The following is a 15,360-nucleotide window of genomic DNA, read 5'->3' as shown; positions in this document are numbered from 1 at the left end:
CAGCGAGGGTTAGGGTTAGAGCATAGATTACTTTATGGTTAAAGACTAGAGTTAGGGTAAGGGTTAGCGGAAACTGCGATTAGCAGAAACTACGGATAAATGTTTGCGAAAACTGCGATCAGCGAGGGTTAGGGTTAGAGCATAGATTAGAATGGTTAGAGTTAGGGTAAGCGAAAACTGCGGAAAAATGGTTGCGGAAACTGCGGAAAAATGGTTGCGGAAACTGCGATGAGCGAGGATTAGTGTTAGGGTAAGGGTTAGGGTTAGCGGAAACTGTGATCAGCGACTTCGGCTTTGTGCTATCTTTCTCTCGATCTTTTCAGGGGGAAATTTTAAAATGTTTGCGGAAACTGCAATCAGCGACTTCCGCTTTTTTTAATTTTTTCTCTCAATCTTTTCAGGGTACGAACTGAGGGTACGAACTGTTCAGGGTACGAATTAGGTTGCATCCGTTTTTTGAGACATTTAATGATTTCTTGGTGGCGATGGCTGCCGGGAACTTAGCTATTACTATCGGACCGACATCTATCTTTACTAAAGAAAAGCAATTAAAAACTTCTTTAAAAAATATAAATTTTTTAACAAAAAAATTGAACTAAATTGATTGTGGTCAAATATTCTATTCAGTTGTTAATAAAATGTACTCATTCAAAGGCAATACAGTTTCTAGTTTTATATTCTATTATTAATTGCATAAACATTTCATAAGCATGTCCAGTGCAGGGGATGCTGATACAAATATTTCAACAGTGAAAGAAGAAAAGTTAGAGACTACAGAGGATGTGAATGCTTGCCCATCAGGTAGTTTGTGTTTTGGCATTAATGCAATCATGTACTGTAGCATGTGCACATCTTCTTAGTTCTTTTCTTTGTTTACTTATTTAAGGACGTAGAATTTTTAGTGATATGCGACTGCCATAATTAAAATTCGTGCATTACAGTAGTTCTTTAACACAAAGTTTTTAAGTGATTTTTTATGCAATAAGAAAAATGTAGGAGCAGCCGTACATAGCCTACAAGTTTAGCAGTAATGTTGCAGTGCTTTGGTTTAAATTAAAGCTTTTTCATTAGAAGTACTTGTCTTACTAAAATGTTTTTCAGCCAGCCAGATATCATCAGAAATGATGCAAAATCCTCAAGTACTAGCTGCTTTACAGCAACGATTAGACAATATTGTTGGAGTGCCACCTGATTACATAGCTAAGTAAGTAGCATAGTTTAATTTCAATTTCAGAGGATAATTTGATCACTTAAAACTTGAATAAGTTTCTTTGGACATTTCCATGTGAATACCATACTAACATTATCATTTCTATTCTAGCACTACTTGCAGCGTTCATCTGATGAAAGTGAAACTAGTGCTAGAAGCGATAACTATCCTGATAAACACCCAAACTTTTCAATATTTATGTATACAAACATTAATCTCATAACTCTGTTAGTACAAATGAATAGAATATATTTTTTAAAAGTATTGTTTAACGCAATTACAAATGTATGAACTAGTTCAAGAGATTGAGAAGTTATGTGAAGAGTGAACATGAAATGCAGATTATGAAATTGCATTTCTGTTGGGTAAGATGGAAGTTGCATCTTGACCTTTTGTTTAATATTTGTTTGGCTGTGGCTATATTTACACTATATATATAGTATAATAATAGCCTCAATAGTGTTGCCAGATAAGGAATTCTGCCCTAATTTGAGAAGTTTAAAGCCGTTGAAAACAAAAACTTGTATTTTGGAAATTTTTTTAGTCCTGGGCAAAGATCAAAACCCTAATCTTATTCCTAACTCTAACCCTTCCTAACTTTGATCCTAACTCTGGCAACACCTGATTGTAACCATGGAATCAAGTGTGGAAAAATAGCCACTTCCTATTTGTTTATTGGTAGTGATCCATAAGTAGTTGTGCAATGCATTGCACAATTGCACATAGTTGGAATATAAATCAAATATAGTTATTACTATCTGAAGCCTTTACAAATTGTTTCACCTAACAGATCATCAGAAGGTCTTATTCAAATAGAATCTATTTGAATAATCAAATAGAATCTATTCTATTTGAATAAGACCTTCTGATGATCCGTTAGGTGAAACAATTTGTAAAGGCTTCAGATAGTAACAACTATATTTGATTTAATTCGCTCGGCTTTGTCTTTTTGCTTAGCATTGAGCACTTTTTGTAGTATTAATAGTTTTCATTGTTTTTAGTTGGAATATAATATGTTTATCAACTTACCTTTTGTCTATTTTATAGTTTGCCAAAATCCGTCAAAAGAAGAGTTCATGCACTTAAAAATTTGCAAGTGGAATCAATGAAAATTGAAGCCAAGTTTTATGAAGAAGTCCATGAGTTGGAAAGAAAGTATAATGCTTTGTACCAACCTTTATTTGAAAAAGTAATAAAACTATTTAAAAATTTAAAAGGATTTTCACAGTGTGGCATATAAAAACGAACATATATATAGCCTACCAAACCGAAATTAAGACAAATGTTTTATTAACCAACTAAAAGTTTTGCTGAAATTTGTTTAGTTATGAGTGTAGTGAAAAGATAAGAAACAGATTCAATATATAGAATTAGATATTAATTACCGGAAAGTGGTAGAAATTTGCTTAAAAGTCCAAAAATCTTAGGCTAATTGAAAATGATCTGTTGTAAACTTGGTTTTAAAGGGGTTAGTTCTTGTGGTAATGGTTAATTTAGTTTGTAAAGACATGTGCAACAACTTGAATTGTTGTTATTTTTTTACATTTTGTAAAAAAAAGCTGTACAAAAACATTGTGTTATAAAAAAGTTTTAGCCTGTTTGGTCAGTTTTGTTAAAATTAATTGTCGATATTTTGCTAATATAGATGATTATTTTGCTAATCTGTAATTTAGTATAGTCACCACCTGTTTGGAGCACAACAGTCACAGATAAGGACTAAGAAGCTGGCACTTTTATAATTGTCATACCTTTAACCCTTAAGCAAGGTATTTGCAGTACTGCTTTGACAAAATGGGGACGACCTCGATACAACCTGTTTACAAGTGACCTCTCAAAACCGCAAGTGCTATTTCAGTGTGATAGTCACTGAAGTATCACACAAAAAGCATGCATATGAACAGACACAGTTTTTGCTCAATATGGCATTCTGAGTAATAGGTTGGCAGCCAATACCTCCTTGATGTATAAAAAAGGCAAGAAACAAACTGTTTGGTGTTCACTGGCCATTGTGGGGTGTAAGCTAAATTGTTCCTAAAACTCAAAACCGGAGATCATTTCCACTAAACTGCAGACAAAATGTTTTGTAGAGCATCTTTGAATTATTCAAGTTACCGTATGTTGGAAATTGCTTAATCCTTATGAATAAACTGGGAGTAATGTGCACTCAGTGCAGCTTTTCGACCAGGGCTTATGATAACCACAACTATTCCTTGGTTGTCGGTATGTTCAATTTTTAAATCTTAAAATGTCTTAACTTTCAGAGGAAGTCCATTGTAACTGGAAAGTATGAACCCAAAGATGAAGAATGTGAGTGGGAAAGTGAAGAAGAGGATGGAAATGAAGAAAAAAAGGATGAAGAAGATGACAAGGGAGATGTTGATGATCTTGCTGTAAGTCCAAAAAGCCCTTAATGGTTTTACCTTGTTTGTAAAAAATACTTTTGCATATTTCTTTTTTGTTTTGTATATCGTTTATGTTTTTAGAATTTTACAAAGGTAATCTTGCTGAATGCTGATGGAAGCTAATAATACATTTCACTTTTTTTCTTTATCGAGCAAGAGATTGATAAATGAATATTTTTGTTTTCTGTTGATCTTCAAAATTATTCTGTGTTTTGGAACTTATGCTATTCTCTTATTATTATGGACTAATGATTAGCAAAATGTCAGTAATCTTTTTCAATTTTTTTTAAAGATCATGAACCCTGCTTTATTTCAAAGTGCCCTTCAAATACATTTTATGGTACAATAAAGTTACATCACAAGAGGGATATAAATTTTTTTCTTGAAGCCAATACCCAATCATAGTCGTGATCAGACCAACTAGTCTTTTCACCAAGGATCCATGAAGACTGTTGTAGGAAACACTTAAACTGAACAATAGACTTCCTGCTTCCGATAGTAAACACAGTTCCATTGAAAGATTGATGCAACAAGATGAAGACTGGTCGCTTTCTTTAGTTTCAAAATCGGTCTTCCCTGTTGATTACCTAACCTAGCTAGTAAATCCGTTCAGTTTTACATTGATTTATCTTCTGAAGATGTAAAGATGACGGAATTTGTTAGCTAGGTGCACACACGCGATAGACGAGCCAGCCGTGTTTATTTTTCTTCAGTTTTTTATTTTCACGTTTGTGCACAAAGCAGGCAGTCATTCTTAGCCTTAATTGACTGAAGATGAGCACTATTTCATTGAATGATGAAACGTTATAAACAGGTAAAATTTCGATTCTCTATAGTTTTAGAAGGCCCTATTTTCAACGTCTTAGCAACAGAAAGACGATCAAGGTTATATGATAGATGCCAAGTGAACATTATTTTTATAAATTCTATATTCTATACTCAATAACTTATGGTTACTTTATGAAAACTTTCATGTCCAATTGTCCATCCACTTGATTGATACATTGGTCGGCTGCATTGCCGAGTGGTGAGAGCCCTAGAACGACGTTCGAAAGGGCGCCGGTTCGACACCGCTCAAGAGCATGCCTGAAGGTGGTCAGGAAGATTGGCTTTCTTGCCTTTCGTCTAAATCTTCTCACTTAATCTAAATCTTCAATCACCGGGCGTAAGCGTGGATACGACAAACAATATTGATATATAACAGCGGTCGTCCGGTCGACATAATTTTTTTTTCTGGCTTTCAAGGCAATTTTTTCATGCTAATTACAAAGATGAAGTCAAAATTTTTTTAATTTACAAATTTGTCTCCAGAGACATGCCGTGTTGTCGCGTCATGGTCATTATCTTAGTTTATTAGCCTACTTTGTCGTAACATCACTGTCAATGATCCTCGACTTGGTTTTGCAGTTAATGTTATTAAAGCTTTTGATTGAATTTTGAAACAACAAGTCTCATCTAAACAGGGTCTGCTACTATTCGGCGAGTGCCCTATTCGGCGAGAGCCCTTTTCGGCGAGAGCCCTATTCGGCGATTTTTTGAAATTATTGGGTACCGTAGCCTAATTATCATTGCCGCTTTTACATCGTTTTAACGTCGCTAAACGTTGAAATAAGACCCTATCCCCAACCCTAAAACGACAATGATAATTAGGCTACGGTACCCAATATTTAAAAATAAAATTCAAAAAATCACCAAATAGGGAACTTGCCGAAAAGAGCTCTCGCCGAATAGGGCACTCGCCGAAACGGGCCATTTGATCTAAACAAGTAGCCTCGGTATCAACGACTCAAACTTGTTTTTCTGCATGTACAGAAGTTTTGTCTCATTTGTTCAAAAATTGGCATTGATTAATAAACTTGCTACCAGAATAAAAACTTTGCCCCATGTTGTAGGCATGTCGTGCACAACTGCACATTAAAGCTGCGTATGTCATACAAAAAAACTCGAGCTTTCCTTTTGGCACTCCCATAGTATAGGGAAAGCAAGATAACCATCAGAATGACTGTTATTATTTTGTGTTGAACACCAGTGGGTTTAACAGAAGAAATTCATAATCAACAATTGTAATTTAAATTCCGCAATGATGCCTGTTTTGCATCACATGGTGCCGAATCATTCAGCGGAGATGCAGAGCGTTGTTCGAAAAAAAATATATAATATACAATGATTCTCCCAAGCTGTTTTCAAAAACATTAGAAATGATTTAATAACAGAATTCAATTTTTCAAAAGAAGCTGTCCGACTTTTAGCTGTAAGATTAAAAGGGCGGAGAAGCGCTTTGAAATAGCACAGCTTTTACGTGGTACCGCCTCATGTAGAAGCATTTACAGATTTTTTTGAAAAAAAGTTCAGGCTTGGATTGAAATTGAAACATGGGCGATATCTTATTCAGCAGAAGATTGAAGGTTGTCTCATAGATTGTTGAACATAAGCATGAAAGTTATGTTCGTGTACAATGAAGTAATTTGTTCCATCAGTACTTTTTGCGCCTTCTCAAATTTTACAAAACAAATGTAAATATAGAAATGTTGCCAATAACAAAACGCTATTCGTACAGCCGGTTGACACGTGCTGATTTAAAAGTTTAGCTCTTCTGACAGTTGCTTAAGGTAGCTATACCAAATTTCTCTGTTTTTGTTGTCTCTGCTACACTTGGAAAGCTATTCTGAAATGGTAAAAATATGAAGACTTCATCTTGATGTTACTCTCGCAAAACTTTTGAAAGGTATGGACAAGATCAAGGAAACGTTTAGGTGCTTATGAAAGTTTTCAGTTTCATCTGACGCTAAGCTGCCAGGCATTTGATTGGACCTCAAATCATAGAACTGTTGACAGTTGGATTTTCGAATTGACGAAATTACACATTTTCTCTTCCACAACTACTTTCACTTGAGAGAAAACCTGTGCATTTTCAACGAAGTAGACATCCCTTGGTAGTTAACTGCTGTGTTTTTATAAATACGATTTTGCTGGTTGTATTGCTATCGTCTTCTTTCAATTTTTTTTTCTGCGATTATCAAAATATAAACATGAGTCACAATTCTGTGCAAACCGAATTTTTGTGAGGTCAAGTTTGTTGTACATCTGTGCGACATATGGGTATTGCTTACCGATGCGACACCGATGTATCATGTGTGACATTGATGTAATAAAATAAAAAAGGCACCAGATTCTAAATCAGCAGCTCCAAATTAGCTGCATTAGCCTGATTTTTGAAAAAAAAGTTGAGGTTGAAAAATGCATGTCAGTGATTAAATAGCAATAGCTCTAAATACATGCAACATAGTGTTCTTTTTGTTTGCCATGAAAATTTCCAATCTCTCCTGTTGAGTTAGAGTTAAATTTGAATGACATGATCAAGATCTTGTTGGATTTAAAATTAATAATTTATTTCAAGACCTTTTCTCAGACACAGACACCATCCAAAGTTATTTTCAGTGACAGTGGCACTGCTTTTTTATTTCTGTAATTGAAATAATCCATGACTTTATTTTTAATGCTATCAGATGTTCTGTACATGTCATCGTTTTGAAAGAATAACATAGCTGTTTACTGTAGAGAAAACACGATATCATTAACAATATGTATTCAGCCTTTCACGAAAGTTGAGGTTCCAAGGATGCCGTGAAACCACGTATGTGATGAAGTTCTTACGAAAACCTGAACTTAAACCTTTGTATTTCAGGATAAGATGGCAACAGCCACCAAAGTTGGAGATAATGAAGGTGCTTTGATTGTTATGTGCTAATAAGAGATATAAAGACTAAATTAAACCAGTGCTCAATGGTGAAGATAGGCTGCTGTACGTTGGATAGTTTTCGTGCTTTTTTGATGACTCAGCTTAGTAGAATGAGCAAGTTTTGCCACTGGGCAACTTGTACGTAACGTATAAATTGTAGCCTACCTTGCTACCTCGCGTCCATTCGACACACTGCAAACTTACTCGTCAACCAAGGGGGAATTGTTAACTCAAAGCGACGCTGTTTTAGCTTTGACTGTCCAAGTAACTCGTTTGTTTAAGTGTGCCGTGGTCAGATGTCTGTGCAGTCAAAACTGCTGTGTTAGGCACTTTTTGAAGTGACAGACCATGGACTTCTAAATAGTAGAATCTGGACTGGAAACGCAGTGGACAACAGTAGGCCAAACAGTTGGTACAACAGTTGGCCAACAGTGGGCCAACAGCCAAGTAACTAACCCTGTTGGCCCACTGTTTGCCAACTGTTGTACCAACTGTTTGGCCTACTGGGGTCCACTGCGTTTCCAGTCCAGATTCTACTATATAGAAGTCCATGGACAGACTTACGAATGTAGGATATGTGTGGGCTTGTACAAACAAACAATGAATATAGCCATTGTTTCTATATTAGGCGAAAGCGTCAAAGGGATCCCAGAGTTTTGGTTGACGATATTCAAAAACGTTCCACTTCTTCAAGAAATGCTTCAAGAACATGACGAACCTATTTTGGAAAAACTTCAGGACATCAAAGTCACATTTTCGCTCCCTGGAGAACCTCTCGTAAGGCCAAGCCTGTCAACGAAACCAGTTCCTTTTTACATTAATTCAATGTCTGTAGCCTTGGATTCAATGTAGAAAGGACTCAGTTTCTTGTCTGGAAAGTTGCTTTTGTCACTTAAATGCAAATTTCAACTTGAAAAATTGCTTGAGAATGAGATCACAGTGTCTTAAAATTGGCAAAACGTTTTGAATTATTTATCAACACTTTCCTTCCAGTGTTTCTTCGTCGACACTTTTCTTCTTTTTACTTAAATGACAGTCTCGTCTTTTTGCAATGATTCAACGTCTGCAAACTTTAGATTTATCTAGACTGACTGATTTTGTCAGTTGCATATGTGTTTACTCGGATTCTATCATTCTCATGTTGCTCAATGAACAAAAAGATTTAGTTGACATCACGGGTATGTATAATTCTAGTGCTTTCTAACCGGGACTTCGCAAAGTCCCAACCATGTCGGGTTATTTCATCTAATCTTTTTTTGTGTCTTTAGGATTTTACACTTCAATTTGTTTTTGCACCCAATCCCTACTTCACGAATAAAATTTTAACGAAACATTATGGACTTCAATCTCAACCTGACGAAAAGGAACCTTTTGCTTTTGAAGGACCCGAAATTATTGATTGCACTGGGTAAGTTATTGCTAGAACCCCGTCATGCTGTATGTGAATTAGAGCATCGGCTCGAACTTAATGTGTTTCATTGTTTATTTTAGTGCTTTTAGGATCGACCCAGCCAGCAAATCAGTCTTTTTACACTGATTCAACATCTGCAGATATAGATACCTTGATGTGTGAGCTGTGATTTAAAATGTAACTGAAAAAAACAACAATCAAAAAACGCACACAAGTGCTATGCACTGCTGGTGGATTGGCAACGGGCATGGCGGCTACCGATCTCGAAACTGTGAACGTCACCAATCACCATAAATGAAGCAAAAACTCCTTCTTTCTGGAGGCCAACTGCTTTACGCTCTGGTTCTACCCACGGAGCCCTCACGAACCCTGAGCAAGAGATGATGTGGATGAAAACAAAAATGCACCGAGTCCAATGCATTATTATTATTATTATTGTAACTGTCTCCGCCGCCAGTGTAGCCAAATCGTTTGGCATCCGCTGGCTTCGATCAGTCTTTCAACAAGGTTGATAGGATCTCCATTCTGTTTTGTCCTTTGCGATGTTTTGCAATCGATGGAGATGTGGTGTGCTGAGCAAGGATCCCAGGCCAGCTTTTCTGATGTCAGATCTCAGCAGTTGTAATAAATTGGTACGGTGACGTCCGGTTCGGCCTTGGTACTTTTTGCTGCCAATTATTGCAAATTCAAGGGCTTTCTGAGGAGGTGAGTCCTGGTGAAGTCTCAGAATGTGTCCAAACATGTTCCATCTCATGGTGGAGATCTTGCAAGACAATGGTTCACTGTTGCATATTTTGTAGAGATTTTTGTTCGAGATAAGACTGTTTGGCCAAGTATGACCAGTTATGACACGTAAATGTCTTCGATGACAGGCATCCAATCTTTCAAGACTTGCTTTGGTAACAGACCAGCTATTACAGTTGTAGATCATAATTGGGATGCAGTACGCGTTGTACAATCTTAGTCGCAACTGTAATGGGATTCTCGATCTCTTGCTCCATAGTTTCCAGTGTGATCTGATCCAATGCATTCCCTAACGTAATATTCCTTACGGAAGATGTTACTTTGTTTATCTTAGGTGCAAAATCGATTGGGTGAAAGGAAAGAACGTGACAGTTAAAACAATCAAGAAAAAGCAGAAGCACAAAGGTAGCGGCACTGTACGGACAGTTACCAAGCAAGTGGCCAATGATTCCTTCTTTAACTTCTTCAGCCCTCCTGAAGGTAAGACCAATCTTTGTTATTAGTTTGAGATCACATGGAATTTTCAATGTTTTTCTGTAGAGTTCAACGTCTTAGCTTTTAGCTGTAATTTCAAAGCAGTTGTATTGACCAAGACAGCAAATTTGTCGTCAAGGGAGATGTCATGTTGAGCCACGCTTACGTTAATGGGATATCTTCTCGCAATATGAAACAGCGAGAAAGACTGCAACCTTATTAGTTTCACGCCAACAATAAAGCTAACTATCTTGATGAAAAGGCGTTGGCGTCACCGTCGAAGATTAATATGAACAGCGATAACAAAATATTCGGAAATGTATTAATCATCTCTTACCAACAACAATGTTATTTTTATGGGGATGGTTTTACTGCATAGTGCATACCACAATTCGAGCACATTGCAGGATAAGAAACCTGATTTTCCACCTACACGAGAAGGGTCGGTTCTTAGACTGACATATTTAATGACATAAGTTTCGCAATTCGTTTCAAGCTACAAAGTGCAAAACTTCAGCCTATTATTATTATATTTTTTTTAAAAACTAACTTGGCTGGTTTCTTGAAAAGTGTATTGTTACAAGTCTCATTAAAAGAGCGTTCAAAATATTTTTTTTAACATGGCAGATGAATCTCAAGCAGATTGAGTTTCGTACTGTCCCAATTTATCATTCTAAACGCAGCAACCTGTTATTCATTCAGCCTTTTTATGTTTCAGTTACTGACGACGAAGAGGAATTGGTGAGACATTTTTAATAACTCAGTATGCTCTGCTTTATGCTAATGTGAAACTTAAATGCAACAGCAAATTGCACATAACGACGAAGTGACTGAAGTTAGAAGGGTACTGTTAGATGAAGAAAACCCACTGTGCTTCGGTGGTTTTCCGACCAGACACAGCTTACCGAAGGCGAATTTAGTATTTTTGTAGCAAATTGAATTATTGCTTGATTATTGCGATGAAGACAGCCTCGCGTTCTTGAACTGGCACCTTTTCGAACGCCGTACCATCACTCTCACCCAGAGTTTCACCACTGGTCTGTGCAGCCGGCGTTACCTGTTAATTGTCCATAAAATATTTCAGATTTTTAGTCATTGAAATCTATCATTTTGCTGCAAAGGGTTATTGAAACAATATATACCGTACCACTATCAATTTAATAGCTTCCTGTCTTTGTGGTAGTGTCTTGCGTACTAAAAGCAAGCTGACAAAATGTCAATTGTTTTTTTTTTCTGTCTTCATGCACGCAGAGAACATAACATCCATTTTTATTTCTTTGATAAAAAAATGTTACGGATGAAGCCAGCGGTGAGCTTTGAGGGCTTTCTTTTTGAGACAAAATAGTTTTGAAAAAACGAACAGCTTTTGTTTGTTTGCTCAATTTTCATCAGCAGTATGAGTTATATCTACTATCTTCGGACACCAGGTTGAAAGAACACAAGGGTTAATTGGGAATTGTCGTGTTTATGTGATCGTCTGCGCGTTTTCGGTTGCATCATGTTCTGCATTTGACCAGATAGCAGTGAGGTTGAAGCCACTGCCCAGCCAGCAAATCAATGCATAAAGTGATTGATTCGCTTGCTGGGTGAATCATGGAGTCGTTGCGCCAACGTGATAGCAACGTTGCCTTCGTCGCCACGTTCTTCACATCTAAACATGTTACGAACTAAAAGAAATTTATTTTCTTCGTCATTCTGTGGCAGGATCCTGATACAGAAGCGCTATTGACGAGCGATTTTGAAATCGGACACATGATCAGGGAGAGAATCATTCCCAGAGCCGTGCTCTATTTTACCGGGGAAGCTGGAGATGATGATTTTGATGAAGATGATGAGGACGACGAGGATGAAGAGGTAAGTGAAGAAAGCTTTCATTGTTGCTACCATTTGTGAGAAAATTCTTCTGTGCTAAAATTCCTTCGCCAACATACCCAATCCAATACCCATGTCACTTAGTGTATTTTTAAATTTGTTACCAGTTAAAAAAATTTTCATTTACTGACATGTTTGTTAACGTGAAATCACTTTCATGTCATTCCTGTCGTGATCGTCACAAATACTATCGACAGCAATGCTAGCCAAGGTTTTGTCGGTTGCGACAACGATTTTCAGGACTTGCAACTAAAGCACTAAGACTGCATTAAGTGGCTAACTGCTGGCTCTTTGAATGCCACGATGCTTTTTGAGTTTTAAGAATACGGTGCGTTTATTTTGGTTTCGGGTACAAACAAACGCTGGAATTGTGATTTTAACTGAGTTCGAACACTCCTATTGCACTAATCGAAGTTCGAACACATTTTACTCTGAACTTACATCACCATCTAAAGTCCACAATGAGCATGTTTACTTGTAAAAATTGAACTGAATGTCTGACAAATACAACTCCGGCTGCTTTGTGCATTCAAGTCACTTGTTCTAATCTTGATTTGCGTCACAGAAGAACAGGAAGGCTACGACTCTAGAGGCTTTTCCTTCCCGGGCAAACAGTTTGTCTATTAAATTAAGTGTGGAAGTCCAACCTCCTTTGGCTATTTTTGCGTTTAAATAATGGCAGGTGAATGAAAATATGCTTTTCCTCTGCCACGCGCCTGAAGTTACGTCACGAGTAGGCGTACTCGCTCATTGGTCACTTCTCACGTTGTTGCGAACCCGAATAGACTATGGATGGCTTGTTGAGAAACGTCTTGCTCTTGCACACAATTTGTTGTAATGTGACCTAGTGGAAGTTGTTAGTCGTGAAAGTTTTGTAACACTCATTTTCGGAAGCCCTGGTACTGTAGCCTATAATGGTGGCAACGAACCGTTTGTTTTTGATTACTGTAGTTTCAAGTTAGTAACAACTTTCAACGATCAATTTTTACTAAAATCAGCGTTCAACAACAACGAAGTCACAACTGACTTTGTACCATAATCTCAGAATCTGTTTTTACAACTGTACGTTTTTCAAGGAAAGCGTATCTCCAATTGTCGTCTCTCCAATATATTTCCTAAATTTAAGAGCGTGTCAGTTCAACACAGCATAAAATCGTTGTTTGTTTTCTAATAGTTCAATAATGCTGGAGATTCTGATGATTCAGAAGGAGGAAACTATTCCGATTTTGACCCAGAGGTATGCAAGTTGTATTTGACGTGTGTAAAATTGACCGATTAGATTGAACACCTAAAAAAATCTGCAGTTATCTTTGTAAGGCAATGACTGCATGTTTCTTAAGATATACAGTATTTGGTTTATGTAAAATTAACAGATTTAGTTGAAAGTCTAACAAATCTGCGTTTTTTTTTTGTCAAACGATGATGCCATCTTTTTTGTACGATAGGTTACTATAATTGAAGCCATGATTTTTAGCTAGTTGCTCTGTAGAGATGGCTACGACAACCATGTTTTGTTACAAACCGCATTGCAACAATAAGGAAGGATACCAATTACCAAATTATTAAGAAGGCCTGAATGGCTAACCTTTTCAGTGGCAACTGTAAAAGTATTGTCAGTTTTGCCCCAGTGGTAAGAATGATACAAATTTGTATAAGTACAACTCGACTACGTCAGCAAACATCAAGTGCCGCCTGGCGACATGTTGTTCTCCTCACGTATAATATTCTGTAATCACTTTCAATTTTGCACTCAACATTTCATTGAATACTGAAAAGTTTGGGTGTTCAACATTTCATTTTCAGTTCATGCTGCAGAGCATTGATTTTTAACCTGACGTTTGTGAACAATCAAACAGTTTCATGAGGCCAATTTGCCTCTGTTAGCAATATTTCTTGCTTGGAGTATTTCCATCGACCAACATTATTGCGCAGCTACTGATATTTAACTAAACAGCATTAGGTCATGTTGACGATTTTCGGAATAAATTTATGAGTTTGCAAGATTGATATAATTTTTGTTCATACCCCCACATGACTATAAGTATAAAAACTGAGATTTCAGCGATTCTTCTTCGTCGTATGAGCTTTCTTCCGGACTATATGTTAGGGCATGAGGTCATCAGCCACTCGACAGTCTCATCATCCAGCGCCTTCAGTCCAAGCGTTCCATGTGGTGGTTGATGGATTGGGCAGTCATGGACGACATGGTCTACTGTCTGGTCTGTGGCACCACACTCGCATCCCGGTGAGGGAGCCAGGCCCCATCTGCACAATTGCACATGTCTGAACGAAAGCGACCGACGCCGGTTCGTAGGCGGTTAAGCCGGACCCACGCAAGTCTTGCGAGGGACATTCCCGGAGGGTGGGGATCGACGTCGGGTAGGAAAAGCGATTGAGTTTTCACTATAAAAAAAAACTCGCGAACGAGAGCCGTATGTTAACGTTGCTGTTTACTTTATTACCTTGAATTATTTAATTGGTGTTCACTTGTGTTATGACAGAAGGATCCGAAGTCAAAAGAGACACCTCAAGAATGCAAGCAGCAATGAAATGTGTGATATTGCGACTTGACCACCATCCATGCTGAGCTTGATAGTGTTGCATGGCGAAAGCTTTCCCCGATGCGCTGGCTCCATCAAGCATGAAGTCGTTCGCCTTGTTTCTCACGATACTGATCGTCATCAGCGTTGGAGGCTACAAGAAGTTGAAGTTGCCTCGACTGGTTTTCATTTCAAAATTGTTCGTTTGTTGGGTTGCGAGTTGGTTTTTGTTGTAGTCTATGTGAAATTTTGCTTTACCTAAATTCAAAATTCCTTTGTTGGTAGAAATCGGATTGAAACAGACAGTTTGTTCCATATTTAATTCATAGCTCATTTTCTTGCCTGTTGTGAATAAAAGTTTTTGTTGAACTGTTGCGTTGAATTCGTGGGTGATTTCTTGTTTTGGAAAGCCTTGGGGAACGTTCAAATATTACGTAACGCTTTTTTTCCGAATTTTTGACCCCCCCCTCCCCCATGTAACGCCAACGTAACGCTTTTTTTAATCCCCCCCTCCCCCATGTAACGCTTTTTCACTACGAATTCAGCACAAAAAACTACCATTCCGTACTCGAAAGCGTTACGTAACGTTTTGCTTGAACCCCCTCCCCCCCGATGTGACGCTAACGTAACGCTTTGCATAAACCCCCCCCTCCCCCTCGAAGGCGTTACGTAATATTTGAACGTTCCCTTGCTCAAAATATCAAGATTGTAACTTTGACTTTCAATGCTGGCTACTGGTGTTAGATCACAGTAAAGTTATATCAACACGTTTGATTATCCTAGCAAAATTCCTATCTTTTACATACGGTCCCGTACAATCGAGTTCACGTGTAGCTTATCGAACTCGGCTAAGCTCACACATTTTTGTGATTTCCTAAAGCATTTTGTTATAGTGACAATTGTAGCACTTTTCACTACAAGACGTTCTTCTATTTACGATGTTATCAAACTTGTAAAAAGGCGTGAGA

General features: G+C 37.5%; 1 protein-coding gene across 2 annotated transcripts; it reads left to right on the top strand.

Moving 5' to 3' along the window:
* The first annotated feature begins 657 nt into the window (after nt 1-657).
* LOC145771532 (nucleosome assembly protein 1-like 1-A) lies at nt 658-14,767 on the top strand. Of its 2 annotated transcripts, none has more exons than XM_082583230.1 (12): nt 658-801; nt 1,102-1,204; nt 2,258-2,399; nt 3,472-3,600; nt 7,298-7,337; nt 7,980-8,128; nt 8,620-8,759; nt 9,841-9,986; nt 10,699-10,721; nt 11,685-11,834; nt 13,027-13,089; nt 14,357-14,767. In XM_082583230.1, exons 1-12 carry the CDS (start codon nt 711-713, stop codon nt 14,399-14,401), a joined length of 1,221 nt encoding a protein of 406 aa, XP_082439356.1. In that variant the 5' UTR covers nt 658-710; the 3' UTR covers nt 14,402-14,767. The 2 variants fall into 2 exon arrangements, with proteins under 2 accessions (XP_082439356.1, XP_082439355.1); XM_082583229.1 differs by having other exon boundaries at nt 14,354-14,767.
* Nucleotides 14,768-15,360: the final 593 nt, after the last annotated feature.

Source organism: Aplidium turbinatum, chromosome 6 (genome assembly GCF_918807975.1).
Source record: "Aplidium turbinatum chromosome 6, kaAplTurb1.1, whole genome shotgun sequence".
NCBI lineage: Eukaryota > Metazoa > Chordata > Ascidiacea > Aplousobranchia > Polyclinidae > Aplidium > Aplidium turbinatum.
The sequence above is the reverse complement of the archived record's forward strand: the minus strand, read 5'-3'. Positions and strand labels throughout refer to the sequence as shown.